Genomic DNA, 27,772 nt, shown 5'->3' on the forward strand with positions numbered 1-27,772 from the left:
GAAAAGGTACTTTATTCGTCTTTGCGGCATGAAATGCTTCACTTTTCTCTTTGATTCAGTTGTTTGATGTTGAAATTGTTATGTTTTGGTTTGTATCTGTGTACAGCACATTGTTCTAGCTGTGGGTTTTTCCTTCACAAATAAATAAATAAAAGTTGAGATTTTCCAAATATTTGGAACTAACTTCGGAGATATTGAGCAACATCACACCTGTTATTTGAGTTTGAAAAAAAAAAAAAAAATGTTGTGAACATGAGCCACCGTTTTTCTTCCTCGATCGTGTGATGTTAGCAAACATTACCTGTTTCCTGAGCACATGCAGTGTCATCATCAGTCGACAGCAAGTGGCAAAATGTGTTTTTAAAGGTATTAATAATTGTATATATGAAAAATAATAAAGTTATCACATTCATTATAGACTAAATTTACTTTTTATTGTTATCTCATGTGTTTTTATTTGTTAATCATCTATGGTTCTGAAGAGTTTAAGTCACAAATTAACTTTGTGTTGGTGCACGTTTTCAGAATATTAATTTTTCCACCTCTGTTACTCATCTACAATCGTGATGACGGCTCATCTTAGAAATGTGTTTGCCGTTCAATATGAATTCAAAATGACTGATTACATGTTAGATTTTGGGGAAAAAAGGCAGCCAATACCCTTTTTTTTTTTTTTTTTTTAGTGTAATATGATTTTTTTTTTGAAGGATAAAATGGCGTTATGACTTCTGCCTACATTTCCAAAACATGTCACCCTCTCCGCAACCGATATAAATGACATTACAATCAAATATTGTATTCTAAAGAAAATATTCTATAGCTTGTACTCTCTGAAAGGCACTTACAATCATGAGAAATGTACAAAATGGCAGCGTCACTGTGAAATGGAGTCAATGTTCAAAAAAAATCTTTCTAATCGTCACGCTAGTCATACAAAGCAAACACTTCTTTGACAGTTTCAAGCTGTTTACATCATACATAAAAGGAATAAATCACGCCATCACAAATGCGCACATTTTACTTCATAAAAACATCAAAGGAATAATAAACATGCAGGCAAAAATACACATTTGATTAACACTTTTAAGGAACATAAATTAGAAATGTTCTTCTACCAACAATAAACAAACCAAAACAATTGAATTTCATAAATTCTCATCATGTGCTCGAAATTAAAATGACCCTCAATAGTGAGACTGGGTGACGAGTGCTGAGATTTACATGTTGACTGTAAACATACCAACGTGTTAACACTGCTCGGCTATCACTTGGCGCACTAATCTCTGTGTGTGTGTGCGCGCGCGTGTGCGTGTGACCTTTAGGCCGGGTGTTAACCCTGCCGCCAGTGACCCCTGCGATGGACAAACTGACCTCCAGATGGCCTTTTTTTCTGTCTTGAACATTTTCACTGAAATGCCATTCAGTATGCTGTAGTGCACCAAATATGATTGATTGGCTAAGATATAGATAGAAAACTTTTTTTTTATTTTCTTTTAATGTCCCAGAAGGCAACAATTGCACTGATTTAACATTGGATAGATAGATAGATAGATAGATAGATAGATAGATTAGATACGCCTTAAAAACACAGTCGACATTTTTTTTTAAAAGCCCCCCTATTCCGCAATAAGTTAATTAAATTGGAATGACTCCAAAATGATTAAAAAAATTAAACATTTAAAAAAAAAGGGGGGGGGGGGAGACACCTTTTGACCACAATGTAAAGATTTGGGGGGGGTCAGTTCAGTTTGACGGGCGATCCGCTCACGCCACGCCCATTGGACGCGGGGGGAACCAATCGGAGGCCGCCGTGAGAAAAGTTCTCCTTATATGGAGAGGGGGCTGCAGCACGAGCATCTTTAAAAGCGCAGCCGTCAGCCGGCAATACGTCACACGCAGTCAAGCTTGGGAGCTCGCCGGACTCGCTCGCTCACACGCACGCCTCGCGCATTCCCAACGAGACATCGCTCAACGCAGCTAAGTAAGGCTTTTTTATTTCGTTTTCTGTCTTTTATTGAATGCCAAGTGAATGTCTGAGAAGCTAAATTAACACCGACGTGCGTGTTGACTTATTTCGGGATTTTAGGAAAAAAAAATGGCTTTGAAGCGGCGGTGTCGTGCTAGGCTAGCATGTGTTAGCATGTTAGCCGCCGGGTCGTCAGTTAAAGGCACTGACGCCGGCATTAAAGGGGGGCGACGTCCGGCTCCGTGACGCAGCGACTCGCGTTTTACTTTTTTTACCCGCTGGCGTTGATGGCGGAGGGGCTCCCGCCGCTCCCCCACATCCACCTTCCCTGATCTCTTTGAAGGCTTTGACCGTCACCGACCCCACCCCGGCCGGTCGCCGGCATCCCTTTTGTTTTGTTTTTTAAAACACGCCATATAGTCAAGTCAGTCTCCCCACCGGCTCGGCGGCTAGACGGATTACAACAAGTGGATTAGCTCCCGAGATCACCCACCAATTAGTTTAATCTTCGAGATTGAAACGTGTAGCATCGACGTGAGCAACCTCCAATTGGTTTGAGGTGAATTTAAAATGGTTTTCTTTTGTGTTTGTGCTCGTGGTTAGGTGAGGCATCGATTAGAACAGGAATGGGCACTTTTTGTGTGTGTAACTGACTTGAATCGATTCTTAATCTGCTTTAACTCAAATAAGAAAACATGACAGTTAAATTGTTTTGTAAATGTAGTTATTCCATCCTCATCAGGATTTTTTTAATTAAATTTTTTATTTTATCAAAATAACTCCAAATTTTGACAAGTATTTTAGACACATTTAAAATTATTTTGATATTTTTTTTATGAATTTATATTAATAACTTGGTTACTGTGTAAAGGTGAATATAATCTTAAAATTGCTGATTAGAGAAATTATTTATTTTGAGTCAATTGATTATACAAATGGTTTTTATACAAGTATTTAAAACTATATATAAAATATTTTTATTTTACCAATGTAATAAATTTCACATTTTTATGAGCATTTTCTTTTTTTGTTGTTGTGAATTAATGACTTGGCTAGTGCATAAAGGTGAATATATTTTTAAAATTACTATTTAGGGGAATTTTAATGTATTTTGAGTTGCTTGATTATACAAGTATTAAAAAAAAAAATACTCAATTGAGGGGAGAATAAATTTAATGTTTATAATTGCTCAATGTGGTGAATCACTGGTGATAAAGTTAATTATTGGTTGTTTTTTTTTTATAATGTATTTTTGTGATTTTAAAATGGGCTTGTTGAGCCCAAGATTGAATGCAACAAATGGGAGGCCAGTTAACAATGTAATGGAATGTCAAGGGTGTTGCGTGCTGCTGCATGTGGCCGTTCCCTTTTTGCCCAGCCTTGATTTGAGGTTTGGTGTTAACAGGGGAGTGGTTGCGGTTGCAGGACCGGTTTGCAGCCGTGTTGAGGCGCCTCACTTTTTTTCCCATATATGGTCATGACCGGACCCCCTTTGCCTTTTTTTGGGTTTGGCGCCGCTGCGACATGCAGCAGAACGAGTCGGCTAACCGCAGATGTGGCGCAGCTGCCTGCTTCCACTCCCTTTCGTTCTTGCGTCTCACTTCCTCGTTGATGTTTTTTATTTTTGGTTTTCCTGGTATTGCAGGAACAAAATGGAAGACGAAATTGCCGCCCTGGTTGTGGACAATGGATCCGGTATGTGCAAAGCTGGCTTTGCCGGTGATGACGCCCCGCGCGCCGTCTTCCCCTCCATTGTTGGACGGCCCAGACATCAGGTACGCAGCTGCTGTTAATACTCGGGTGGGGGCGGGGTTGCTAGGCTGCACAGTATCGCTATGGCGATAATGGCTCGTGTAATATGCACGTCACGTGCCCTTTCATATGCAATTTCTCCTTGATCTGATCTTGGGGGAGGTGTCTTAACGTTTTTGTTTTTTTTTCCCCACCGGCAACAGGGCGTGATGGTGGGCATGGGCCAGAAGGACTCGTACGTGGGTGACGAGGCTCAGAGCAAGAGGGGCATCCTGACCCTCAAGTACCCCATCGAGCACGGCATCGTCACCAACTGGGACGACATGGAGAAGATCTGGCACCACACCTTCTACAACGAGCTGCGTGTGGCCCCCGAGGAGCACCCGGTGCTGCTCACCGAGGCCCCGCTCAACCCCAAGGCCAACCGTGAGAAGATGACGCAGGTACCCCGCCTGTTTCCGGCCAAGCCAAGTGTGGCGGTCGTGCTCTTTCTCCTTGCTTAGTCTGTTTCCTCCCTTGAACTTGCAGGTGTCCTTTTCCTGAGCTCTCTTTCCATCTCTGCGCAGATTTCAGGTTCCTTACGTGTGTCGCGTGCAGCATGGTGTGACTGCATTGCGCTCGCAATAGATGCTAAACGTCGATTAGATTTTTTCTTTTTTTTTTTTGTTCCAACATATATATTCAAAATGGGCCTAATTACAGATTTTTATGAATTTTCTGGTGTTTATTTTTGTAGAACAAAAATGAAAGGTAAAAATAGAATCCCAAGTTTGCCTTGGTAAACATTTTTATCAGGTCAAGTGACCTGTTGGAAAAATGTCTAGTATTTAACATGGGTAAACATGAATCAGTTTAAATGAATTAATATATATATTTTTTTAAATTAGGTTATGGTCTACAAACACTACAAAAATGACTACTTAAAAGTAGAACTGCACATTGAAAAATTAAATTTTCTTTAAGGTTTTTTTCTGCTATTTAAATTTTTTGAAGAACAAAATTTTAAGGAAAAATACAATCCCAAGTTTGCCTTGTCAAACATTTTATCAGGTCAAGTAACCTGTTAACGTGAAAAAAAGTAATATTTAACATGGGTAAGCATGAATCAATTTAAACAAATCTAAAAAAAAATCATGTTAATCTACAAACCAGTTCAAAAAAGTTGAACTGCACATTAAAAAGTACTGAATTGAATGTGTATACCCTTTTAACATTATGCAGTTAAAAGGGGTACTTGACTCATTGAGCCATTTTCAGCAGTAAAATGTTTTTGTCTACAATTAATGTAACTTCATTATTTTTAATTTACAATTGATACCTTGGAGAAAAAAAAAATAAATCCACTTACTGTCAACTGACATCACCTGTCCTGAGGAAGTAGACAACCAATCATGGCTGAGTTTGCTGACAACCCAGAAAACAGGTGAGCCATGATTAGTCACTACCTACTTCCTCAGCACAGGTGATGTCATCACTTGACAGCAAGAGGAAAAAAAAAATTTATAAAGGTATTAATTGTACATGACAATGAAGTTACCACATTAATTATAGACAAAATGTGAACTTTTTACTGCTGAAAATGGTTAAATGAGTTAAGTATCCCTTTAAAGTATTTTGCACACCACTAGGGGGAGCCCACAAACCACACTGGCTTCTTTAGCATGGCTAACTTGTTCAGTCCTAACTTGATGTGAAAGAAACCAATAAATCGTTTTCCAACTCGTGCAAACTAAGAATTGGCTTTGACTTTTTTTTTTCTTTTTTTTTCCTTCCCTTCCCCCTTTCCAGATCATGTTCGAGACGTTCAACACGCCCGCCATGTACGTGGCCATCCAGGCGGTGCTGTCCCTGTACGCCTCGGGCCGCACCACCGGCATCGTGATGGACTCGGGCGACGGCGTCACCCACACGGTGCCCATCTACGAGGGCTACGCGCTGCCGCACGCCATCCTCAGGCTGGACCTGGCCGGCCGCGACCTCACCGACTACCTCATGAAGATCCTCACCGAGCGCGGCTACAGCTTCACCACCACCGGTCAGTCACAAACCAGCGTTGCTAGTAACGAAAATCACTTTAGTGACAACCTCATTTGTGTTTGCAAGTGTCAAATTTGCACATTTGGTCATGGCGTGAATTTAATTTCATTGCTTTTTGTTTGTTTAAGCCGAGCGCGAGATCGTGCGCGACATCAAGGAGAAGCTGTGCTACGTGGGTCTGGACTTTGAGCAGGAGATGTCCACGGCCGCCTCCTCGTCCTCCCTGGAGAAGAGCTACGAGCTGCCCGACGGACAGGTCATCACCATCGGCAACGAGAGGTTCCGCTGCCCTGAGGCGCTCTTCCAGCCTTCCTTCCTGGGTAAGCCACGCCCACTTCCCGCCGCTCTCTCGCTCGCTCGCAGTCGGGAAAACCTAACGTGACGCTCGTCGCCTCTGCAGGCATGGAGGCTTGCGGCATCCACGAGACCACTTTCAACAGCATCATGAAGTGCGACGTGGACATCCGTAAGGACCTGTACGCCAACACGGTGATGTCGGGCGGCACCACCATGTACCCGGGCATCGCCGACCGCATGCAGAAGGAGATTACTTCACTGGCGCCCACCACCATGAAGATCAAGGTAATGTTGGAGGCGCACATTACACGATATTGGAAAATCTTTCGATAAAGTTGCTGAATATGATATTGATATTATTGCAATATTTAACGGGTATCTAAAGAAATTAGTTTTTGATTACCTAATAAAAGAATTACATTTTTTTTAATAGTGCAAACTTGATATAATCTTAGTCAATTGTTATTGCCTCCCAATAATCAACTATTGGATGGTGGTGCACATTTTAGTTAGTGGCTGACTGGTCAAATTCAAAAAGCATAAAATTCCATATGAAACTTATTGCATGCCTTTGCGATATGCATATTGCATGTGCCAATACCGCGATATATGTATTGTGCATCCCCTTGACTCATTGAACAGTCTTCAGCAGTAAAATGTTTTATCAAATTCATTCTGGATATAACTTTTTTTCCATGTACAATTAATACCTTTTTTAAAAAAAAAAAAAATAAAATTTCCACTTGCTGTTGACTAAACTAAAGATGACACCACCAAACCCAGAAAACGGGTAAGCCATGATTGGTCATTACCTACTTCCTCAGCCCAGGTGATGTCATCTTCAACTGACAGCAAGTGGGGAAAAAATTAGTTTTTAAAGGTATTAATTGTACATGGAAAAATGAGCTTTACTGCTGAAAATGGTTCAATGGGTCAGTATGCCTTTTGAAGTAATTTTTCTACTTGCTGTCAACTGATATCACCTGTGCTGAGGAAGTAGGTAGAGACTAATCATACCTCATATTAATTATAGACATGTTTTTATTTGAATTTTTTTTTTTACTGCTGAAAATGTCTGAGTCAAGTATCCCTTAAGAGTTTTTATCCCAAGAAATGTAAAATGTTAGTCCAAATGTCATTTGTGTAGACATCTTTTTATATTGTGAGATTCCCACCAGTCTTGGCTAACACACGTTGTCTTTCGCCTGGGCAGATCATCGCTCCCCCGGAGAGGAAGTACTCGGTTTGGATCGGCGGCTCCATCCTGGCGTCTCTGTCCACCTTCCAGCAGATGTGGATCAGCAAGCAGGAGTACGACGAGTCCGGCCCCAGCATCGTCCACAGGAAGTGTTTCTAAAGAGACTGTCGGACGCCCCGCCCCCCTCCCATTCCCTCCCATCCCACCACCTCGAGCACACACTGCTACCAACCCAAACGAGTGGCTCCCATCAACACTGTATGCTGAGCCTGCAGCACTGTCTCTTCCCTTCTTTTTTTTTTTCTTTTTTTTTTTTTTCCCTTTTTGTCACTGAGGAGCTCTGCAGGAGGTCCAGAGCCCCGCCCCCACCACAGGCAGTGTGAATGTGAGGAATCTGATTTAGTGTAGTTTAGTTTTTTTGTTCACCTTTATTTTGCCTCTATGAAGGTTTCCAACTTGCACTGCTGGGCCTTCCTCTTGCCGCGGCAGACCTGTTTAAGTAGTATTGCTTTATGTAAATTATGTCATCTTGTTTGTTTTTGTACTTTTCAGCCTTAAGATATTTGCTCCAGTTTTTTGTCAATATGCAAAAATAAGAGATGACAAAGCTTGTACTTTGTAAGCTGGTGGTAGAAAGAAGTTTGTACATGAGGCTCGCCAAGCTTCTGGTTACATGACGACCCAATAAAAGCGCACATGTCTGAGATCTCATTAGCTCACCTTGTCTTTATTTTTAACATGTCTTGTTTCAATGATTAACACTAATCATTGGGTAAACATATGTTTAAAGTGCATAACTCAAATTTGACCCACAGCATAATGGGACGTTTAATGGTAGTTAAAAGAGAACTGAAGTCCTTTTAAATGGGGTGCCCAAGTCTGGTCCTAGCGGTACCAGCCTGTTCCAAGTTCATCTCCAACAACTGACCGGATTCATGATCACGATCCGGTTAACGTTTTTGAAGTATCCCTTTTCAAGCACTGTAAAACTAGATGGGTTTTATGGGAAGGTAAGAATTTTAAATTAGGTTAATGTACTTATGTAACTGGTGTGGTGTCTGAAATGGTGACTTGATTCAACTGGATTGGGGAGACATCAGGGGGAAGAAAAGGCTGGTTAAGGAGTGGACTTGGGCAAATGCAACTTTTGGTCTTAGAGCATAACTGGCAAAAAAATTACTTTTTTTTTTTTTTTTTTTATTTCAATTTCTGCAGGTCTGCCTTTTCAAGCCCAGTAAAATAAGGAAAAACCGAATTGTTTTATGGGGGGGGAAATAAATAAATGATTAGGTGAATGTACTTATGTAATTGGGATTGTGTTATGAAAATCTAAAATTTTCCTAAAGTGACCAATGTATAATTTAATTGTACGTAAGTCTTATTTTTATTTTAATCTGTACTTTTTGAAATGGTGATGAAGTGTCAGTTGCTTTCTCAACCACCGATTAAACAGAAGTGGCAGGAGTTTGTTTACATTGTATTAAGAATTTCTGCATATTTTGTATACTGTTCAAATTAAATAGCTCACATAATTTAATTGTACGTTGAAGTCTTATTTTTATTTTAATCTGTACTTTTCCCAATCCTGGTCGGTGGCGATGAAATGAAGTGCCACTCAGTTGTTTTGTCAACCACCGATTAAATAAACACAGAAGAAGAAGCAGCGTGGCGGAGCAATTTGTGTACATTACTTATATTCAAAATTTCTACGTTTTATTATAGTTTGTTTAAAAAAAATTCTAATTTGCTCAAAGGCACGTGTTTCCGGTACAGGTCACGTGTTTCCGGTGGAGCTCCACTCAGCTAGTCAGCAGTACGAGTCGCGGGAATTTGTAAATCGAATCGAGCGTCGCGTCACCGTCCGATGGACACACCAACTTCCATGGAGTCCGCGTATGTGTCTCAATAACTTTGCCGTCGTTAACTGACAGCTAAAAGTTGTTTCTTGACAAGTTCGACATGTGTTGTAACCTTTCGACGTTTGTGTTTGCAACGGTAACAGCTTCCAGTTAAGCTAACTGCCCTGTCTTGCGTGTAGCCTAGCTTAGCTAGGCCTAGCTTAGTTTCATACAAAATCGAACGTGTATTTCTGTTTAGTTTATTCTGTGTGATTTATATGTTGTGTTGTGTTTAGTAGGTGAGCAGAATGCAGAACGGTGCCGTTTGGGATGTCCTGCGCTGCGAGGAGCAGCTGAGGTCAACACTCCACTGCGATGACAAGGACAATGTAAACATAAATAATTCACAGAATCTTCAGTTCATTCCTTGTGATGATTCCTTCTCATTTTTACATATTTTTTTTTTCCAGCTTCGGAGGAAGTTAGCCCAGCTCAGGAAGGAATATGTCAAGACAGCCCAGAAACTCCAGGTAAACGCAATACCACCATTTTGGAATGTATTGAGCTTTACAAGAAGCATTTTCTTTTTAGTTTGTTTATCTTTACACAATTTAGCCAACACAGTTAGCTTGTTTTTATGGTGGGGGGAGCCTATTTGGATACAATGTGCTGTTGCTAAATCCGTTTTCTTGTCTTGAGTTGTGAGCGCAAATTTGAGTTGAGCAAACGTCACGGCTGTTTATTGCCACTCCCATTTGAAGTTTACCGTCAAAATTAACATATTAAACCAAAAATGATTAAAAAAAAATGTGTATTGAAGCAATATAAATCTGCTAGCCTAATGCTAAAACATACTGGGAAACGCCATTGTCGGGTTAAGAAAATTGGCATTGAAGTCTCTGTAGTTATAAACCTCTAAAAAAATAAATAAAATGTTTTGGTGGAGCTTGAACAGATGAATGTGAACAATTTATTTTTTTTTTTTTACGTATGTATGTTGGCAGCGTGCCGAGCAACTGGAGGCGGCGCGGAAACACGTGAAGAACGATGTCGCTCCAATTGGGGTCCGCCACCGCCGCCCGGACCTGGCAGATCCAGATGTGGCGTCGAAGCCGACCGATGGAGCAAGTATGTGGAAAAAAAAAAGAAAAAAAAAAGTCTGTTCAGCACAGATGGGCAAAGTCCATGTGAGACCAACGTGCGCGACTATTTTGTACTTGTGAAAACAATGTGCCTCACGATGCCGCGTTCAAAGTCGAAAACATCAAATATGTTTTAAAATGTTAAAATTGAAGATATAATCCACATTTTTCATAGGAACGTGTGCAAAACTGAGTCAGTTGCTGAACAGAAAAATGTCTTACACAAGTCAAAGTGAGCTCATGATTCTTCTTCGCCTGAAGACTCGCGTCCATTTCCCCGCCACTCTTATGAGGTGCTCCCCCTAGTGGCCTGCCAAGTAATTGCTCAATAAGTCGTAAACAATGGAGCCATTATAGTGGCTGTATATTCACTACAAATATCACCATACTTGGCATAGGCGTACCGATAATCTATTGAGAGACAAAGTATCAGGATTTATCGCGATATCGATTATATCGTCACACCGCATCACACCGAGTAATTTTTTTGGGTACATAAGACATCGGAAACTCTCGCCAGGTCCCGCCGACTCGAGCTGTAGCGGCACGGCGAGGACTCCGCTGGACTCCACGCCGGAACAGAGCGGCGACGACCCGGCGCTCGCGTCCAGAGCCAGCCCGACCCCGAGCCTGCGCCTGCGCTCCCGCCGCAGCCGCATGCGCTGGCAGAGGCGCGGCGAGGACGGAGGAGGAAAGTCGCAAGGCGAGGAGGCGACGATGACGGCGGCGACCGCCGACGGAAGCCAAAGTTCGGAACCCGCCTCGCCGTCTCTGCTGCTGTCGCACTGGAACGTTACGCCGGCGCGCCGGGCCGAGAAACGAGAAGCGGACGCGCCCGACGATGTCTGCGGGAGTGAAAATTGCGCCGGAGGTCGAGATGCAGGATTTGTGGTGTTTGAAGAAAAGTCTCCTGAGAATTCGGTCAACCAGGTACAGGAGCAAAGTGCAGTTTCTAAAAAATAAGGCAAAAAATAGCTTAGTTTTTTTTTTTTTTTTATCAACTTTAAAAAAATAATAAAAAAAAATACAAAAAAGGGGGTAATTGATGCCCACTCAAAAAGGTATATAATCACTTATAGATAGATGCCACAAGATGGTGCCAAAGCACTCCTTTTTTTTTTCTATTCGACATGGCTGTGGCCTGACATGGGATTATTTTGGAATTTTCATTTCAGTTCGTTTTTATTTTGTTTTTTAAATTGAGTTAGTTTTAATTAGTTTTCATGGTGGTTCTGTTAGTTTTTAGTAGTTTTAGTTATTTAATAAATGTTTAGTATAGTTTTTTTTTTTTTGGTAACATGTATTATTTGTGCGCAATATTAAAAAAAAAAACACCACCATGGGAGCGACGTCATCCGAATATGCTTTTCTATTGGCTGTTGCTAGATGACGTCACAGTCCTGTGCGACACACTTTCAAACGTCCTTATTCTGGTTCATATCCACTTAAATATTCTTAAAATCATATTTAAAATCATCCCCAAAGGCTCTTGCATTATATTAATTACCAAAGACGAAAATGAAGGACATTTTTGCTTTAATTATATTTAGTTTTTGTTAGTTTTGTAAACATAAAATGTAGTTTTGATTATTTATTTTTTTTAAAGCATTTTTGTTTTTATTTTTATTTTTTTTATTAACAGTGTTTCATTTTTTTTTTTTTTTTTCTCGATTTTAGTTTTTTTTTTGTTTTTGTTTTTTTTTGTTAGATGTAGTTAACTAAAATAACCTTGGTGGCCACCAGTTGAAAATGGATTTTTAGTGGTGAGGTGTCAATTGCTGTGGGGGTAAATATGGCTTGGTCTTTCCCAATGTAATATGAATTCTTGTTTTAAGAAAACTTGCAAAAGCCCATATTCCTGTACTATTATTTTAATCAAATAATATAGTCCTCATCTCATGTTTTTTTTTTTTTCCTCACAGTCTAGTTCTTGTAATGTCGAATCGACGGGAGGAGTAGTGGGTAAGGTGGAAGGACTACTTTTCCCCGCGGAGTACTACGTCCGCACCACCAGGCGCATGGCGCTCTCGCAGAGCCGGCCGGACCCGCAGGCCGTCGTAGAGACCCAGCTGACCTCGGGACGACCCCGCCGGAAGAAAGTCTGCTCCGGCGAGCCGTCGTCCGCTCCGACGGCGTCCGTCGGTGGCACCCCGCCCACTCGGGTCACTCGTCCGGCGAAGGGTCGGAGAGGGGCAGGGAGACCCTCGCCTTATCCCGGCCCGTCGCTCATTGAGGTGGGTTCTCCAAATTCCCGCCCGACTCCCGAAGAGGTCGAACCGCCTTGCGACCATCCGAAGTCCCCGCCCCCAACCGGATCGCAGAAGAAGGTCTTCCCCATCTTTCGCACGACTGTCAAATCCACCCCGGTGGTCTCAAGTAAGACTCGACATGACACTGTGGAACGTTTCAGTGTCAACCATAACTTTTCCATACCTTTGCTACTCATTGATTTAAAAAAAAAAAAAAAAAAAAAAAAAAAAACGTAGTTAACGTCAGTTAACGTTTTTGGCAAGCAAAGAGTTAGTATGCAATTACTTTTTTTTGAATTTCCTCTTCCCAGTTTTAACAAACACAAGCAATACATCCATCCATTTTCTTGACCGCTTATTCCTCACAAAGGTCGCGGGGGGCGCTGGAGCCTATCTCAGCTGGCTTTGGGCAGTAGGCGGAGTCCATCCTGGACTGGTTGCCAGCCAATCACACAGAAACGAACAACCATCCACACTCACAAGCACACCGACGGGACAAATTAACCTGCCATGCATGTCTTTGGAATGTGGGAGGAGACCGGAGTACCCGGAGAAGACCCACGCGGGCATGGGGAGAACATGCAAACTCCACCCAGGAAGGCCGGAGCCTGGACTCGAACCCGAGGCCTACAAGCAATACATTTGTTACAAAAAAAAAAAAAAACAGACTTATTGTGGCGGCACGGTAGTCGAGTGGTTAGCACGTCCGCTTCCCAGTTCTGAGGTCTCCGGTTCGAGTCCAGGCTCGGACCTTCCTGGGTGGAGTTTGCATGTTCTCCCCGTGCCCTCGTGGGTCTTCTCCGGGTACTCCGGTCTCCTCCCACATTCCAAAGACATGCATGGCAGGTTAATTGGGCGCTCCGAATTGTCCCTAGGTGTGCGTGTGAGTGTGGATGGTTGTTCGTCTCTGTGTGCCCTGCGATTGGCTGGCAACCAGTCCAGGGTGTCCCCTGCCTACTGCCCAGAGCCAGCTGAGATAGGCGCCAGCAGCCCCCGTGACCCTTGTGAGGAATAAGCGGTCAAGAAAATGGATGGATGGACTTATTGTGTGTTTTCATAAAAAGACAATTTAGTATTTCATAAAATATTGACTTCCATCTGATGAGGGGGGCGGCCATTTTGCCACTTGGCATCACAGTGCCTAAGGGCTCAGGTAAAAACACCAGTCAGGGTTCACCTATTTCCTGGGTTTGGTCATGTGATGTCCACAAGCTGAGCACTGTGATGTCATTTTCAGTCGACAGCAAGTGACAAAATGGCCGCACCCTGAGATGGATTAAAAACTGCTAAAATTCGTCTTCCACAAATCATCAGATGTGTTGAACATACTAAAAATTGTTTACTTGACTTTACTTCATGAGTAATTATTTTTTTTAAATGCATTTTTATTTAATTTTTAATTTTTTGTGATATAATTTGATTCTTATTTATTTTATTATTTATGAAATGTATTTTTCAAACGTGTCCTCCCAGGTTCGGAGAGCTGGCGTTCCCTCCTCCTCCTCTCACCCCGACTCTCCCCGACACCGCCGCTCCTCCCCACCGGGCAGCTCGTCGGCGACCTGTCGCCCTTTGACCTCCATCAGGACTTCCACTTGCCTGACGACCAGTTTGCTTCGCTGAAGCTCAGCAAACTCCGCCAGGTGGCCACGCAATCTGAGACGGAACCGTTGGCGTCGCCGCGCCTCGGACCCGCCACGGGAAATTCGTCCGGCCGTCGGGAAGCGCGTTTCCCCCGCGATCGCCCCCCGGAGGACGACGCGCTTCGAGACGTTTTCCCCAAGGTGGAGCACCGACACGGTATCGACTCTCAGCTGCGACTGAGCCCCCCGGCGGCCTCCGCCCCGCGACACCCGAGCTCGCCCGCCCTCCCTTCCAGCCCGCCGCTGCCTTCGCTGGGGCTCACCCCGCTCGCTACCTCGCCTACCGATGCCGCCGCCGCCCCCTCTCCCCGCCTTAGACGCTCCGCCCGGGACTTCTCGCCGCCGATGCTGTCCCCACAAACGTCCGCCACACGCAAAATGGCCGCACCGACGCCTGACGTCCGAGTGCTCGTGGCGGCGGAAGAGCGCGGAAGCTGCACGCTGAAGGTGAGAAACTTTTCGGGTGTTTTGGGTAGGGCCCAACCAATTAATTGGACGATTATTGGCCTTCAAACATCGATCAATTGAGCCAAATGGCCGATTGTTTCCCCCTCAAAACGTTATCGGAGAAACCGAAGTTTCTGACGCTGTGAAAATACTCTGAACGCACCATTTTGCTTGCCTAGCATTAGCAACTAGCAAGTATGTTATTCTGGTTATTCTGTTGTCCCTTTAAGCTGTTTAATGACAACACAGTTAACTGTAAAATTAAACACAAAACGTTCAGAATTACATCCACTGTATGTTTAAATACAAAACATGCTAGCCTTGTGCAAACAGGAAGTTAGCAAATGCTAACATCGACTTTGAGTGATTTTCCTACATTAAAAATGAACAAGGCAATTATGCTAAACAGCAATTTGTGTGCACATGTGTTAATAAGGCCCCGGCAGGGAGTGGCCTGGTGGACGCATGCTGCCTGTTGGACTCGGGCGGCCACCTGTGCGTCGCCGCGGCGGGAAAGTGGGCGGTGTCTTTGTGGAGTCGGGCGTCGTCGTCGTGCGCTTGGACGCGACGACACGTGTGGCCCTTCGCTGAGGTGAGATATGTGTCGTCGGTAATTCCCTTACAAACGGGCTGCTTCACGCAATGCATTTTGGGTAAATTGGCATATGACATCACAGGCGCTCGGAGCTCGGGGACCGACCAATCACGGCTCACCTGTTTTCTGGGTTTGGTCACGTGACGTTCGCAAACTGGGTCATGAGCGCACGTGATGTCATTTTTAGTCGACAGCAGGTGGCAAAATGGCTTTTAATGATTATTATTAATTAATTTTTAATGATATATATATTTGTTTATATGTATTTATATATATATATATATATATTTATTTAGATATATGTTTTTATTCAAAAACAGGAGATTATTTCACCTTATGACGTGTCCGTTATCTCGTTGATGTGGTTTGTCCACGCAGCCGCTGATCAACGTGTTTCCTGTCCCGGATGCCGGCGGCCTCGTGTGCGTGACCGTGGGTCGGCCCGAGAGCAAACAAGTGAGGTAAAGCCAGCGGCCATTTTGTTCACCTTGCCCAAATTTTCTTCTTCGTGTTCCATAACGAGACATTTTACCGAGCGTCCACGTGCGGCGCAGGGTGCTGTCGTGTCGCGGCGGCGAGCCCGTGCCGCTCCTCGGCGCGGGCGACGTCCAGGCTGCGGTGGGCGTGGCCGAGCGCCGGGTTGTGACGTCGTCGCGCTCGGCCGCCGGCTGCGCGCTGCGGGTGTTGCCGCTCGCTAACGATGGCAGGTAAAGTGAGATTTTGCAAGCTAATGTGTGCATTAGGGTTAGCCTAACCCAAACAAAATTTCATCAACACACGTTTTTCACCAGACTGGACTAGAATAAAAACCTCAAATGTTTTTTTTTTGTTTTACTTTTTCTTTTTCATTGCAGCGCTTCCTGTTGTCTCCCTCTTGCCTCGCCCAAAGTTTGCGTGACATCGCTGGCCCCGGTGGACGGGCTCCCCGACGCTCTGATCGGCACCGATGAGCGAGGACGACTCTTTGTCTGGTGGGATGAAACGAGCTCCATGCCGCGGACACTTTATTAGTCGGGATGTAACGATGACGGCAATATTGTTATATCGTGATAATATATCGTCGTCGTCATGTCACAATATTAAAAGCAGCACCAACTGTTCAAAAAAAAAAAGTCAGGTTGATTTCCATTTGTGCGGTTCTAGCACCCTCTGGTGGCTAGTTTTTTTTAGTGCAGCTTAATTTTCACAAGACATGTTTTGGCCCTTCTATTTTTAAAATCCACAATAATGGTCAGATGAAGGGCCACATAATATTCTTGTGAACTGAGTCAATATGTGGAGTGACTCAATGTGTTTTTTTTGTTTGTTTTTTTACAGTATTGTGACCTTTTTTGTATCGCCAACCTCCCCACAATATCGTGATAATTATCGTATCGTGACCTTCATATCGTGATAGTATTGTATCGTGATGATCATCCAATAAGATTTAGCCTTTTGTTATACAGTAGGAAAAAAAAAAAGTATTTCGTCAGCCACTCGTTGTGCAAGACAGAATGTGAAAACAAATCACATTGTTGGATTTTGAAAGAATTTGAAAGAATATTTGATGCATGTTTTTTTTTTTTTTTTTTTTTTTTTCACCCCCAAAAGGAATTTAAAGAGTGGACACTTGCTGCAGAAAATGGAGCTTGATGACAGCTTATCACACACCACCTGTTTAAGAGGATTCTCCTGCCGTGTAAGTGCACATCTGCACCAGGGTTATTATTATAGTTTTGGAATTTTTTTTTCATTTTCGTTAGTTTTGATTTGTTTGTTTTTTTAGTAGTTTTTTAAATTTAGTTAGTTTTAATACGTTTTCAGGGTGGTTCTGTTAGGTTTTAATAGTTTTATTTATAAACGCTTAGTTTTAGTTCGTTTCAGTATTATTATTATTATTATTATTATTTTTTAATGTGTATTACTTGTGTGCAATATTGAAAAATAACACCATGGGAGTGACGTCATCTTTTGGTGCTTTTCTATTGGCTGCTGCTAGATGACATCACTTCTGCGTGACACACTTTCAGACGTCCTTTTTCAGCTGAATATCAAAATAAATCGACTTAAAATATATTATTTAAAATCATCCCCAAAAGGCTCATTCGTTAAATTACCAAAAACTAAAACAAAGGATTTTTTTCGCTATAATTAGTTTTGGTTATGGAAACATAAAATGTAGTTTGAGTTAGTTTTCGTTTTTTTTAAAAAGTGTTTTTATTTTATTTTGTTAACAAAATTGTTTTTTTGATTTTTATTTTTTTCATTAGTTTTAGTTCACTAAAATAAACTTGATCTACACACGGAAAGTCTGCCATTTTGATTTCAAGCAGCCATTTTGGAATCAAGTAGTCAAGTTTTTTAGGGGTTCTTCAAAGACACCAAAATTTCAAGCACATGTACTAGACAGATGGGTGGCGGACAAAAAAAATGTAACTGAGTTTTCATTTTTTGTGTGAGGGCGTCACATGGCGTCGACATCTGATACCATCGCCGTAACATGAAATTTGGTGAAGAATGTCTTTGCCCCAAATTTAAAAAAAAAAGAGAAAAAAAAAGGCTCAATAAGCCACGCCCTTAAAGACACAGGAAGTCTGCCATTTTGGTTGGAAGCAGCCATTTTTAAAGTTGTATCGGCCATTTCCTGGGTTCTGCAAAGAAAAACTCGTCCTAGAGATTTTTCCGAAAGATGTATAACATTTTAATTTCATTTTTCTCTTGTCGCTTTTTTTTTTTTTTTTCTTGTGTGTGTGTGTGTGTGTGTGTGTGTGTCTGTCCAGGGTGCCTTGTTAGTCGTCCTGCAGCATGAGTTTTTGGGCTGCCCCCAGACGAAGCAAGATATCGCCACGGGTGAAATGTTGAGCAAGCAAGAAGATGAGAAGGAGCCAGCACTCTTCTCCTTGGTCGCCGTCAACCCTCTCAGTGGCAAAAGCGTCCTGGCGGCCCGTTTGGAACCGCCCACATCCTGCTCAGGAAGGTGAGCTCTCCTGATTTTTGTTTGTTTTTTGGGTGAGCCTTTCAGTTGAACAACTCGAGATCAAATCTTAGTCTCAGTTCCGATCACTGATCTAAATATATAACTGGATAGCCGATAGGCCGCCATATTGCGCCACCTAACCCCGGGTTTTCACTGGATGCGGTTGCGGTGCGGTTGCGGTGCGGTCCGGCGACGCAAGCAATTAGATTCCATTCATTCGAATGGTGCAGTTTACACCGCTTGCGGGTGCGTTGCGTGTCGACTGCGGAAGGCCTGCGGCGTGCCGCAAGCCTTCCGCAAGGATAGACCTATTTTCTATTTTTGCCGGACGCCGCAGCGGTAGGCCTCCGGCAAATGGCAAGCTAGCACAAAACACATCGAGCGGGACAGGAAGACCGAGGCAGTTTCAAAATAAATTTCCGGTTACCTTTCAGAATAAAACACTCGCCAGCTCCTATTTCGCAAGCTTTTCAGCAAAACGTGACGTGGGCGTCGCCGGGCCATGTGCTCATTCACGGTTTAGACACCAGCGAACATGGACGAGGAGAGGTTTATATTGGAGGTGGAAAACCACAAAATAATATATGACACGGCACATCCTTTTTATAAGGACTGTAATGTATTGTGAGTTTGATGTTCGCGATTGCTTGTTGTGCCCGTCTCGCTTGCCGTACTGAGCGGCAGCCGGACGCGGAAGACAGAAATAAAGAGTGGACCCGCACTGACCCGACTCTCGTTATTAATATACTTTACAAGGACAACCAAAAAAAGGATGCTGCATGGAATCTCATAGCAGAAGAAGAAGAAAATGTTAAATAAAAAGAAGTCCACCTCTCGTTGTGAAATGCCACATGATCGCGCGCGCGCGGTCCCGCGAGACACGTTGGGAAGTGGGCGGCGACGGAGCTGCCGGACCGCAGCTGTGCGGAGCCGGTGTGGATTGACAAAAAAATTGACCCGTCCGGAGCACGCAGTCAAGACGCACCGCACCGCAACCGCACCGCAACCGCATCCAGTGAAAACCCGGGGTAAGGAGCGTTCCTCGGCATAAGATCCTAAACATTTACAGTATGTACGAAATAGGGCTTTTCACAAGTATGGCCCAAAACTGCCAAAATTAAAAATAAATCACTAAATAAATAGATGACTAAAAGTGAAAATAAAAATTGATATAAAAAAAATCATTAAAAAATTAAATAGAAATGTATTTATTTATATATTTTTTGCTCTTTTTTTATTTCCGTTTATATTTATTTTTTGTGATATATATATTTATTATTTTTTTATATTCATTTTTATTTTCACTTTCAGTAATTTATTTATTTATTTATTTATTTAGTCATTTATCAGCCATTTTCCCTGTTATGACCATAATTGTGCAACCACATGAGACCATTTTGAACGTCTTTGGCTCTCTGAATTCTTGACAACGTCCGGCTTGGCCGCAGGACGCACGACGCGGATGTTAGCGACGTGGCGGAGGCGGGCCGGAGTCGGAGCGGCCGCGTGCGCGCGTGGCAACCGAAGCGTCACCGTGACCCCGCGGCCCCCAACGGCGAGGGCTGGCAGCTGGCCCGCTGGGCGGAGGACGGCAGCACGCTGCTGACGGGCCACCGCAACGGCGACGTCACTTTGCACTTTGACCTCTCCGCTCACGACCATTTTATGTGCATTTTTATGAACACCCCGCTTGAAGGGTTTTAGAGCGTACACTTTTACGTTGACTACTGATTGTACAAGTTTATTACCACGCATCTCTCTGCTTTGTTGTGTTGGTTTAAAAAAAAAAAAAAAAAATTGTAATTTACATTAATTAAACTTATACATTTTGTTAACCCACTGGTCTCGCCTTATTTTCTTTATCAGACAGATTTCGACCATTTGTTTTTACTCATTTCAGTATATATTTAGTGTCAGTTTTTGTTATTTAAATGTAGTATTTATTTGAATATATTGACACTACAATTAGAAAATATTTAGATGTTGTTGAACTTAATATTGGGGCTTATTTATTAGTGGTCTATATTTTAATTGTAGTTTTACTAAAATATGAATAAGTTAAGGAATAAGTGGTTTGGAAAATGGATGGGCAAACTCATTTGAAGAAAAATGTAACTGTAAAAATAATTTTGTGTGAAATGCAACTTTATAATAAAAAATAATTATTACACATAGTTCATATACGTGTATTGTGTACATAGCTGTAGAAATATAAACGTGCCAATTTTTTATTGCATTAATTCATTAAAAACAAGATATACGCATGTGTGTATGAACATAAATGAGACGTTAAATTTAAAATGTAGTAATCATACAATCATACTGCATTTTAAATAAATATAGGTTATCGTCATCCATCTGACCGTACAACCGCCCTCACATTTCAATACTGTCGCAGTAAGCAGATATAAATCAGCATTATCTTTGTAAATGCGTAATTATGCTTATTTAATCCCATACATAATGTTTGTTGTACTCTACTAATATTTTCAAAAACGTTGCCAACCATGCATTCGATTAAAGCGCTAATGCTCGTAGTCAACTACATTTCCCATGAGCACCACGTCAAAGGAACACACATCCACCCAATCGGATCACAACGCTCTCCTTACGCGGTCGGCCATTGGCTCATTCCGACTCTATCTCCCATGATGCATCGTGGTTCCGCCTTGGAATTCAAATCCCGCCGACCAATGCGAAGGCGCCGCTGCTCGTGGTAGCTTTTAAATTCATATCGGCAACAGTTATCACAAGCTTGGACAGAAGTCGGAGGAACAAGTTTGGCGGTCAGTTTTCTACCTCACATTCGCCTGTTTAAAAGTGTCGGGCACACTTTTTATATCAAGTTTTTTAAGAGTTTGGTTCACGTTGTCGTCGAAACGCGGTGAGTTTTTTTTTCCAAGCCTATTTTCAACTCTCTTTTAACGTGAAGTCGGCGTTTTTCTCCGGCTAGTTTCACCGAACTCGAAACGACTTTTTCGAGGGGTGAAACAAAAAAAAAGAAAAAGAAAAAAGAAGAAGAAGAAGAAATGAGTGCGCCGACCGCCAAGAAGCCGCAACCGACGCCGCAGGTGGCGAACGGCGGCAAACCGTCGCTGGCCCCGGGCTCAACGCCGCTCAAGGAGATCCCCGAGTTGCTGGTGGACAAGCGGACGAAGCGCTGCTACACCCGCGGCCGCTTCCTGGGCAAGGGCGGCTTCGCCAAGTGCTACGAGATCACCGACGTGGAGAGCCAGGAGGTGTTCGCCGGCAAGATCGTGCCCAAGTCGCTGATGGTCAAGCCGCACCAGCGCGAGAAGATGACGTCGGAGATCGCCATCCACAAGAGCCTGGAGCACGCCAACATCGTCGGCTTCCGGGGCTTCTTCGAGGACGAGGATTTCGTCTTCGTGGTGCTGGAGATCTGCAAGAGGAGAGTGAGTACAGTACAGTACAGTACAGTACAGTGTGGTGGGGCCCCACCAAAAATCCGCGTGTAAACTGACCGCCATTTTAGATGAATCGAAAGAACGGGGATTGAACTCGAATTGACAGTTTGGAAACATCTGGGTGTTTCTGATATTTCTGCAATGCAAATGCTTCATTTGCATGGTCTAAAACAAACTTTTGTTTTTGCGTGATACTAGCATACAAACCAGGCACATTATGTTGCTTTTCTTATTTGCGAGCAACTGCTTTGAGATGTAAAGGGAAATGTTGTACGGGGAAGCAAATTTTACTCACTATATCAAGTACTGTTAATTTCATCAGCAAAAAACTAAACAAAAATAATTTTGTCAACACACATTTTTCACCGGACTAAAACTAGGCTAGACTAGACCAAAACCCTCTTTAATAAACAATAACTGGGACTAAATCAGTATGCGTTGTTGTCAACTAATGGAGACGAGACGAAAATGTCCATCACTTAATAAAAGCTGGACTAAAATCTATGGACATTTTAGTTCATGAACAAAAATGAGATGAAAACATTATGATTTTGTAAAATCTTGACTCTGCTAATGTCACGTCTGTGACACTGTCATGTGACACAGCACAAACACATGGGACAGACAGGAAGTGGATTCACAGTGAAAGGTAAAAAAAAAAAAAAAAAGGAAATTATAGTTAATTTTAACATTAATCCAGTGATTATAACATTCCAAAATAATGTTCACGCGACTGCTAGCTAATGCTGGCTAACTTACTAGCTCTTAGCATGGAGCCATAGTAGCCACTGTAATTATGAAGTTATTTTTCATCAAAAAGATGAAAACATTTTATGTGAAATAGTTTTAGATCTGAAAAGGTTCAATATAATCTGCGGACAATTATTATTATTATTTTTTTACAGGGCTAAAATGGTTGTCCTGACTAAAATTTACAGTAAAATGTTGACAGTTTTTGTTGACGAAATCTAGACAAATAAAATGTTTTTTTTCGTGGACTAAAATAAAGGCTAAAATGCTTAATTTATAGTCAACTAAAAATGGACTAATTAAAAATGGAATGAGTTTGACTAACTGTGATTTTAAAAACTAACAAGTGTGACTAAAGTTGTTTCTTGTGATTTTATCTATTTTTATCCAGACAAAAAAACATGCTCTACACTATAAATATCATTATTATTAGTTATTATTGGTTGATTTTAATTGAATTCTCAACTCAACTTTATTTACATCGCACCTTCACAACAAGCACCTTTGTAACAAAGCAACATAAAACAGTTACACAATCATAAGAAACCTGCCACATATCGGAAACAACCCCGCAAAAAAATGGCATCCAAAATTACAAAATTATCCAACTTGTAAACCTGCTTCGGAAATAATTAGAAAATTCTGGAATCGGCCACCAGTGCATCCGATTAGCAGGTCGCCTCGCGTGTACGGTATGTTATTTATTTATTTATTTAAAAATTTTTTGTTGTTAAGTCGCTGCTGGAGCTGCACAAGCGTCGCAAGGCGGTGACGGAGCCTGAGGCGCGCTACTACATGATGCAGCTGCTCAAGGGCGTCCAGTACCTGCACAACAACCGCATCATCCACAGGGACCTCAAGCTGGGAAACATCTTCCTCAACGACGACATGGACGTCAAGATAGGTACAGGTTATTGTTGTTGTTTTTGTTGTGATGGGGATGACAAACAAGTTATTTCATTCATTAACCTGAGTCTTTTTTTTTTTTTTTTTTTTTTTTTTTTTTCCCTCCCTCCTCAGGGGACTTCGGCCTGGCCACCAAGATCGAGTTTGACGGCGAGCGCAAGAAGACTCTGTGCGGGACGCCAAACTACATCGCGCCGGAAATTCTGGCCAAGAAAGGTCACAGCTACGAGGTGGACGTGTGGTCGCTCGGATGTATACTGTAAGCGCACGCCATAGTTCGTCAGTTGGTTTCCACATAAATTGATCGAGAAAATGTTGTTGAATTCCCATTTGTTTAAAAAAAAAAAAAAAAAAAGTTGACAAATATTCTGCCTTGAAAGCAATAAATAAAGAAATGTCAATGTTTGTTTTAAGGTACACACTGCTGGTGGGCAAGCCTCCGTTTGAGACGTCCTGCCTGAAGGAGACGTACAACCGCATCAGGAAGAACAACTACACCATCCCATGGGTAACCGCGACGTCTCGTTCGCGTCCGCTTGGCGTGAAAAGGCCGAAATGGCGAATCCGTGTCTTGTTCTTGCTCGGTCAGCACGTGAGCGCGACGGCGGACTCGCTGATCAAGCGCATGCTGCACGCCGACCCCAGCCAGCGGCCCACCATCCTCCAGATGCTGACGGACGACTTCTTCACGTCGGGCTACATCCCGGCGCGCCTGCCCACCACCTGCCTCACCGTGGCGCCGCGCTTCTCCATCGCGCCGTCCACCCTCGCCGAGACGGCGCAGCGCCGGCCCCTCACCCCCCTCGGCAGCAAGGGTGGGTGGGGCTCCCGCCCGCTCGGGACCGTTATTGTTTTTAGTAATTTTTTTGCCCCATTCGGCGTGGTGACGGATGACGGCAGCGGTTTGTTTTGTTTGTTTGTTTTTGCAGGAGGGCCCGAGAACGTGGAAGCCAGCGAAGACCAGATGGCCAAGTAATTACAAAGATAGCCTTCATTTATTTTTCATTTTTTTTTTAAATTTATTATTATTATTATTATTATTATTATTATTTTATTTCAGCCTGCTTTTTATACATATAAATGTCACTTTTTTTCTTTCACTTTATTTCACCTATTAATAAATATATATATATATATATATATATATATATATATATATATATATATATATATATATATATATATATATATATATATATATATATATATATATATATATTTGTGCTTGCGATTATTCCCATTTTGTCAATTCCCTTATTTATTTAAATAATGAAAGTTACATAAAATAAAAATCTGCTTTTCCAACTTTATTATTTCAAAAATAAGTCGGTGACGAAATGGTTTGGTTTAGTTAATTGAAAGTTGTATCTAGTTTGTTGTTTCTTTTTAAATATATATTGTATATTATTATGTATACTAGTATATGTTTTTAAAGATTGAATGTAAACGTCTTAAAGTTGAAATTAAAAAAAAAAAAAAAAAAAAGCTCATGATTCTTGATTGTACCACTAGCGGGCACTATAAGTGACGTGTGGCTGTTTTGTCCTTTTAGGGACGTGGAAGTGGCGGAAAACCACCTGCAAGACTTGCTGCAGCAGCTCAACAGCGTCATGGCCGCCAAACCGTCAGAGCGGGTGCTCGTGCACCAAGGTGACGAGTCGACCACGCGCTCGTTTTTTTATTTATTTTTGCCCACCTGAACGCCATTAATTAACTGTTTACTTGCCGCAGAGGAGGCCGAGGATCCCGCCTGCATTCCCATCTTCTGGATCAGCAAGTGGGTGGACTACTCGGACAAATACGGATTAGGTGAGATGCGAGCGCAAACTACGTTTACGACTATATTAAGTCGTCAGAGTTCACATAGGTCGGGCCAAATGGGTAGAGCAAGATTATTATTTTTAATGTACAACACCAAGAGGTCACTTTTGAGTTCTTTTTTGTGTTTTTAAATCAGATTACTTGATTTTTTATTTTTTTGTTGTCTCTCTCAAACTATTTTTAATTAATGAAAGCTCAGATGTTTGTTTTTTATTATTATTATTATTTTTTTTTAATCCAAAGAATGAAGAAATTATGTATCTTTGAGATTATTTTTTTTTAAATTAAATTGATTTCATCTATAGTTTTGTTTTTTCTTTTTTTTTCTTACGCGATAAAATTTTAAATGTAAATTTCTCCTTTTTTTTTTTTTTAAAGCAACATCATGTTGCAGTTTTGAGACATGGTGGAGGTGAAGATTTTTCAATTTAAAAAAAAAAAACATCTTTTTATTTAATCTTTGACAAATATAATGCTTGTTTTATTTTCAGGGGGAATAAAAACTTTTTTTCTTGTACATTTATAAGTTTTGAATAAAAGAGGGACGACCCGCGAGTGGCGCTTGGACCGATGCCTTTCCCCGTCTGCAGTTGAGTAACCGCGTGGCCGTTGCAGGCTACCAGCTGTGCGACAACAGCGTGGGCGTGCTGTTCAACGACTGCTCGCGGCTCATCATGTACGCCGACGGCGACAGCCTGCAGTACATCAACAAGGCGGCCCAGGAGACCTACATGAACGTCGGCTTGCACCCGCCCACCCTCAACAAAAAGGTTGGAATGGCGGGAAAAAAAAAGGGCGACAAATGGGGCTGCTGCTAGCTTGGTTTGCGGTTCATATTTGGCCTTCGTGCACAACCTTTCCTGCAAGGTGAATTCTTGCAAGATTTGTGAAGTTTTTTATATATATATATTTTTTCAATATATATTCAGAAAATTAACTTTTTTTTTTTTAAATTTTTTAACATTACAAAATTAAAACTAGAACTAATAATTCCTACCATTTTTTGTATTTTTTTTTTAAAACAGATTTAAAATGTCCGATTTTACTGCTAAATTCCACCCGACTGCGATTTATTTTTTTCAAAATGAAGCCCAAAATGATCTACATTACTATCTAATACTTTACTAATGAATGCATTACTAATGATCTACATTACTCTCCGCCTCTGCCCGGCCCCGCCCCCCCACTTTCCGTCCCAGATCACCCTGCTGAAGTACTTCCGCAACTACATGAGCGAGCACCTGCTGAAGGCGGGCGCCAACATGGCGCGGCGCGAGGGCGACGAGCTGGCGCGCCTGCCCTACCTGTCGGTGTGGTTCCGCACCAAGAGCGCCATCGTCATGCACCTCAGCAACGGCACCGTGCAGATCAATTTCTTCAAGGTGGGAGCGATTCGTTTTTTTTGGCCGTACTTTCACGGGTTTTACGTGACGATCAAACATCAGCACTTGAGAAATGTTGTTTGACGGCACTTCCAAATTTGATTTTATTGATTTGTTTTATTTCTTTTCCTGTCTACTAGGCTGCACAATATTTTAAAATAATAATAATAATAATAGTATGGGTGTAATTCAGGGTTATTTTTGTTAACTAAAACTAACAAAAAAACTAAAATTCACAAAACCATTTCGTTCATGAAATAAAATAAAAACAATAATTCGTTTTCTTTTTTAAATAAATAAAATAACTGAAACTACATTTTATGTTTATAAAAATTATTATTATTATTTTTAAATAATTATAGCAAAAATTTCCTTTTATTCTTTGGTAATTAATTTAATGCATGAGCTTTTGGGGATGATTTTAAATATGGTTTGAAGTCGATTTATTTTGATATTAACCAGAAAAAGGTCGCTTGAAAGTGTCACGCAAAAGTGATGTCATCTAGCAACAGCCAATAGAAAAGCACCTTCAGATGACATCACTCCCATCGCTGTTTTTTTTTTAAATATTGCGCACTAGTAATACACTTAGTTTTTTAAAATTTATTTTAGTTATTTAAGAAATGCTTTGTTTTAGTTTAGTTTTACTTTCAGTATTAATTTTTTTAAAATTTGTATTACTTTCATGGGAGCAACATCATCTTATAGAAATGTATGCAAAACTGAGTCTGTTTTACACAAGTCAAAGTGCGCTAATGAGTCTTCTTCGCCTGATGACTTGCGTCCATTTCCCTGCCACTCTTATGATGCGCTCCCCCTAGTGGCCCGCCAAGTAATTGCACAATAAGTCCTCAAGAATGGAGCCGATACAGTGGCTGTATATTAACTAACGAAGGACCGCTTTCTTGTCTTATTTTGTTTTTGTTTTCAGGACCACACCAAGTTGATCCTGTGCCCGCTGATGTCGGCGGTGACGTACATCGACGAGCGTCGGGACTTCCGCACGTACAAGCTGTCGCTGCTGGAGGAGTTTGGCTGCTCCAAGGAGCTCTTCAGCCGCATCCGTTACGCCAAACTGATGGTGGAGAGGCTGGTGGACAACAGCAAGGCCACACACTAAACGGCCACAAAAAGTTTTTTTTTTTGTTTGTTTTTTTCTCCAGTTCTCCTCTTCTTCCCGATTCAAACGTTTGGTTTTTAAATCTCGTTCGTGTTCTTTCTTGTTCTCATGTTTTTTATGAGTCTTAAAACCTTTGGATAGTTTACGCTTTTAAAAAAAAAATATATCTTTCTTTTTTTTATCCAGAGGTGTTCTTGTTCCAAGTTGAAATAAAGTTTCCTGTTAATGTTTACTGCTTTTCGTGC

At 41.8% G+C, this 27,772-nt stretch overlaps 4 protein-coding genes across 9 annotated transcripts in view; 3 read left to right on the forward strand and 1 right to left on the reverse strand.

Moving 5' to 3' along the window:
* Positions 1–27,772, reverse strand: part of ubl5 (ubiquitin like 5) — a 79,449-nt gene that overhangs the window by 18,834 nt on the left and 32,843 nt on the right. The gene's annotated exons all lie outside the window — the stretch shown is intronic.
* On the forward strand, positions 1,822–7,956 carry actb1 (actin, beta 1). 2 transcript variants are annotated; one of them, XM_077525638.1, is made up of 7 exons: positions 1,822–1,981; positions 3,612–3,741; positions 3,922–4,161; positions 5,507–5,753; positions 5,884–6,075; positions 6,156–6,337; positions 7,266–7,956. In XM_077525638.1, exons 2-7 carry the CDS (start codon positions 3,619–3,621, stop codon positions 7,407–7,409), a joined length of 1,128 nt encoding a protein of 375 aa, XP_077381764.1. In that variant the 5' UTR covers positions 1,822–1,981; positions 3,612–3,618; the 3' UTR covers positions 7,410–7,956. The 2 variants fall into 2 exon arrangements, with proteins under 2 accessions (XP_077381764.1, XP_077381765.1); XM_077525639.1 differs by lacking the exon at positions 1,822–1,981 and adding an exon at positions 2,295–2,525.
* palb2 (partner and localizer of BRCA2) lies at positions 9,008–19,955 on the forward strand. Of its 4 annotated transcripts, none has more exons than XM_077525605.1 (14): positions 9,008–9,143; positions 9,385–9,477; positions 9,559–9,618; positions 10,093–10,216; positions 10,751–11,160; positions 12,153–12,606; positions 13,953–14,569; positions 15,006–15,161; positions 15,543–15,625; positions 15,719–15,871; positions 16,019–16,135; positions 16,755–16,842; positions 17,924–18,120; positions 19,569–19,955. In XM_077525605.1, exons 2-14 carry the CDS (start codon positions 9,397–9,399, stop codon positions 19,822–19,824), a joined length of 2,796 nt encoding a protein of 931 aa, XP_077381731.1. In that variant the 5' UTR covers positions 9,008–9,143; positions 9,385–9,396; the 3' UTR covers positions 19,825–19,955. The 4 variants fall into 4 exon arrangements, with proteins under 4 accessions (XP_077381731.1, XP_077381733.1, XP_077381732.1 ...); XM_077525607.1 differs by having other exon boundaries at positions 9,034–9,143; positions 9,388–9,477; XM_077525606.1 differs by having other exon boundaries at positions 9,122–9,245.
* Positions 20,817–27,759, forward strand: plk1 (polo-like kinase 1 (Drosophila)). Of its 2 annotated transcripts, XM_077525414.1 has the most exons (12): positions 20,817–21,004; positions 21,074–21,536; positions 23,034–23,202; positions 23,319–23,463; positions 23,619–23,712; positions 23,794–24,019; positions 24,134–24,176; positions 24,757–24,854; positions 24,936–25,013; positions 25,641–25,795; positions 26,225–26,407; positions 27,339–27,759. In XM_077525414.1, the coding sequence occupies exons 2-12, from the start codon at positions 21,150–21,152 to the stop codon at positions 27,525–27,527; spliced, it is 1,767 nt and encodes a 588-aa protein (XP_077381540.1). In that variant the 5' UTR covers positions 20,817–21,004; positions 21,074–21,149; the 3' UTR covers positions 27,528–27,759. The 2 variants fall into 2 exon arrangements, with proteins under 2 accessions (XP_077381540.1, XP_077381539.1); XM_077525413.1 differs by having other exon boundaries at positions 20,817–21,536.

This window comes from Festucalex cinctus, chromosome 6 (genome assembly GCF_051991245.1).
Source record: "Festucalex cinctus isolate MCC-2025b chromosome 6, RoL_Fcin_1.0, whole genome shotgun sequence".
NCBI classification, from domain to species: domain Eukaryota; kingdom Metazoa; phylum Chordata; class Actinopteri; order Syngnathiformes; family Syngnathidae; genus Festucalex; species Festucalex cinctus.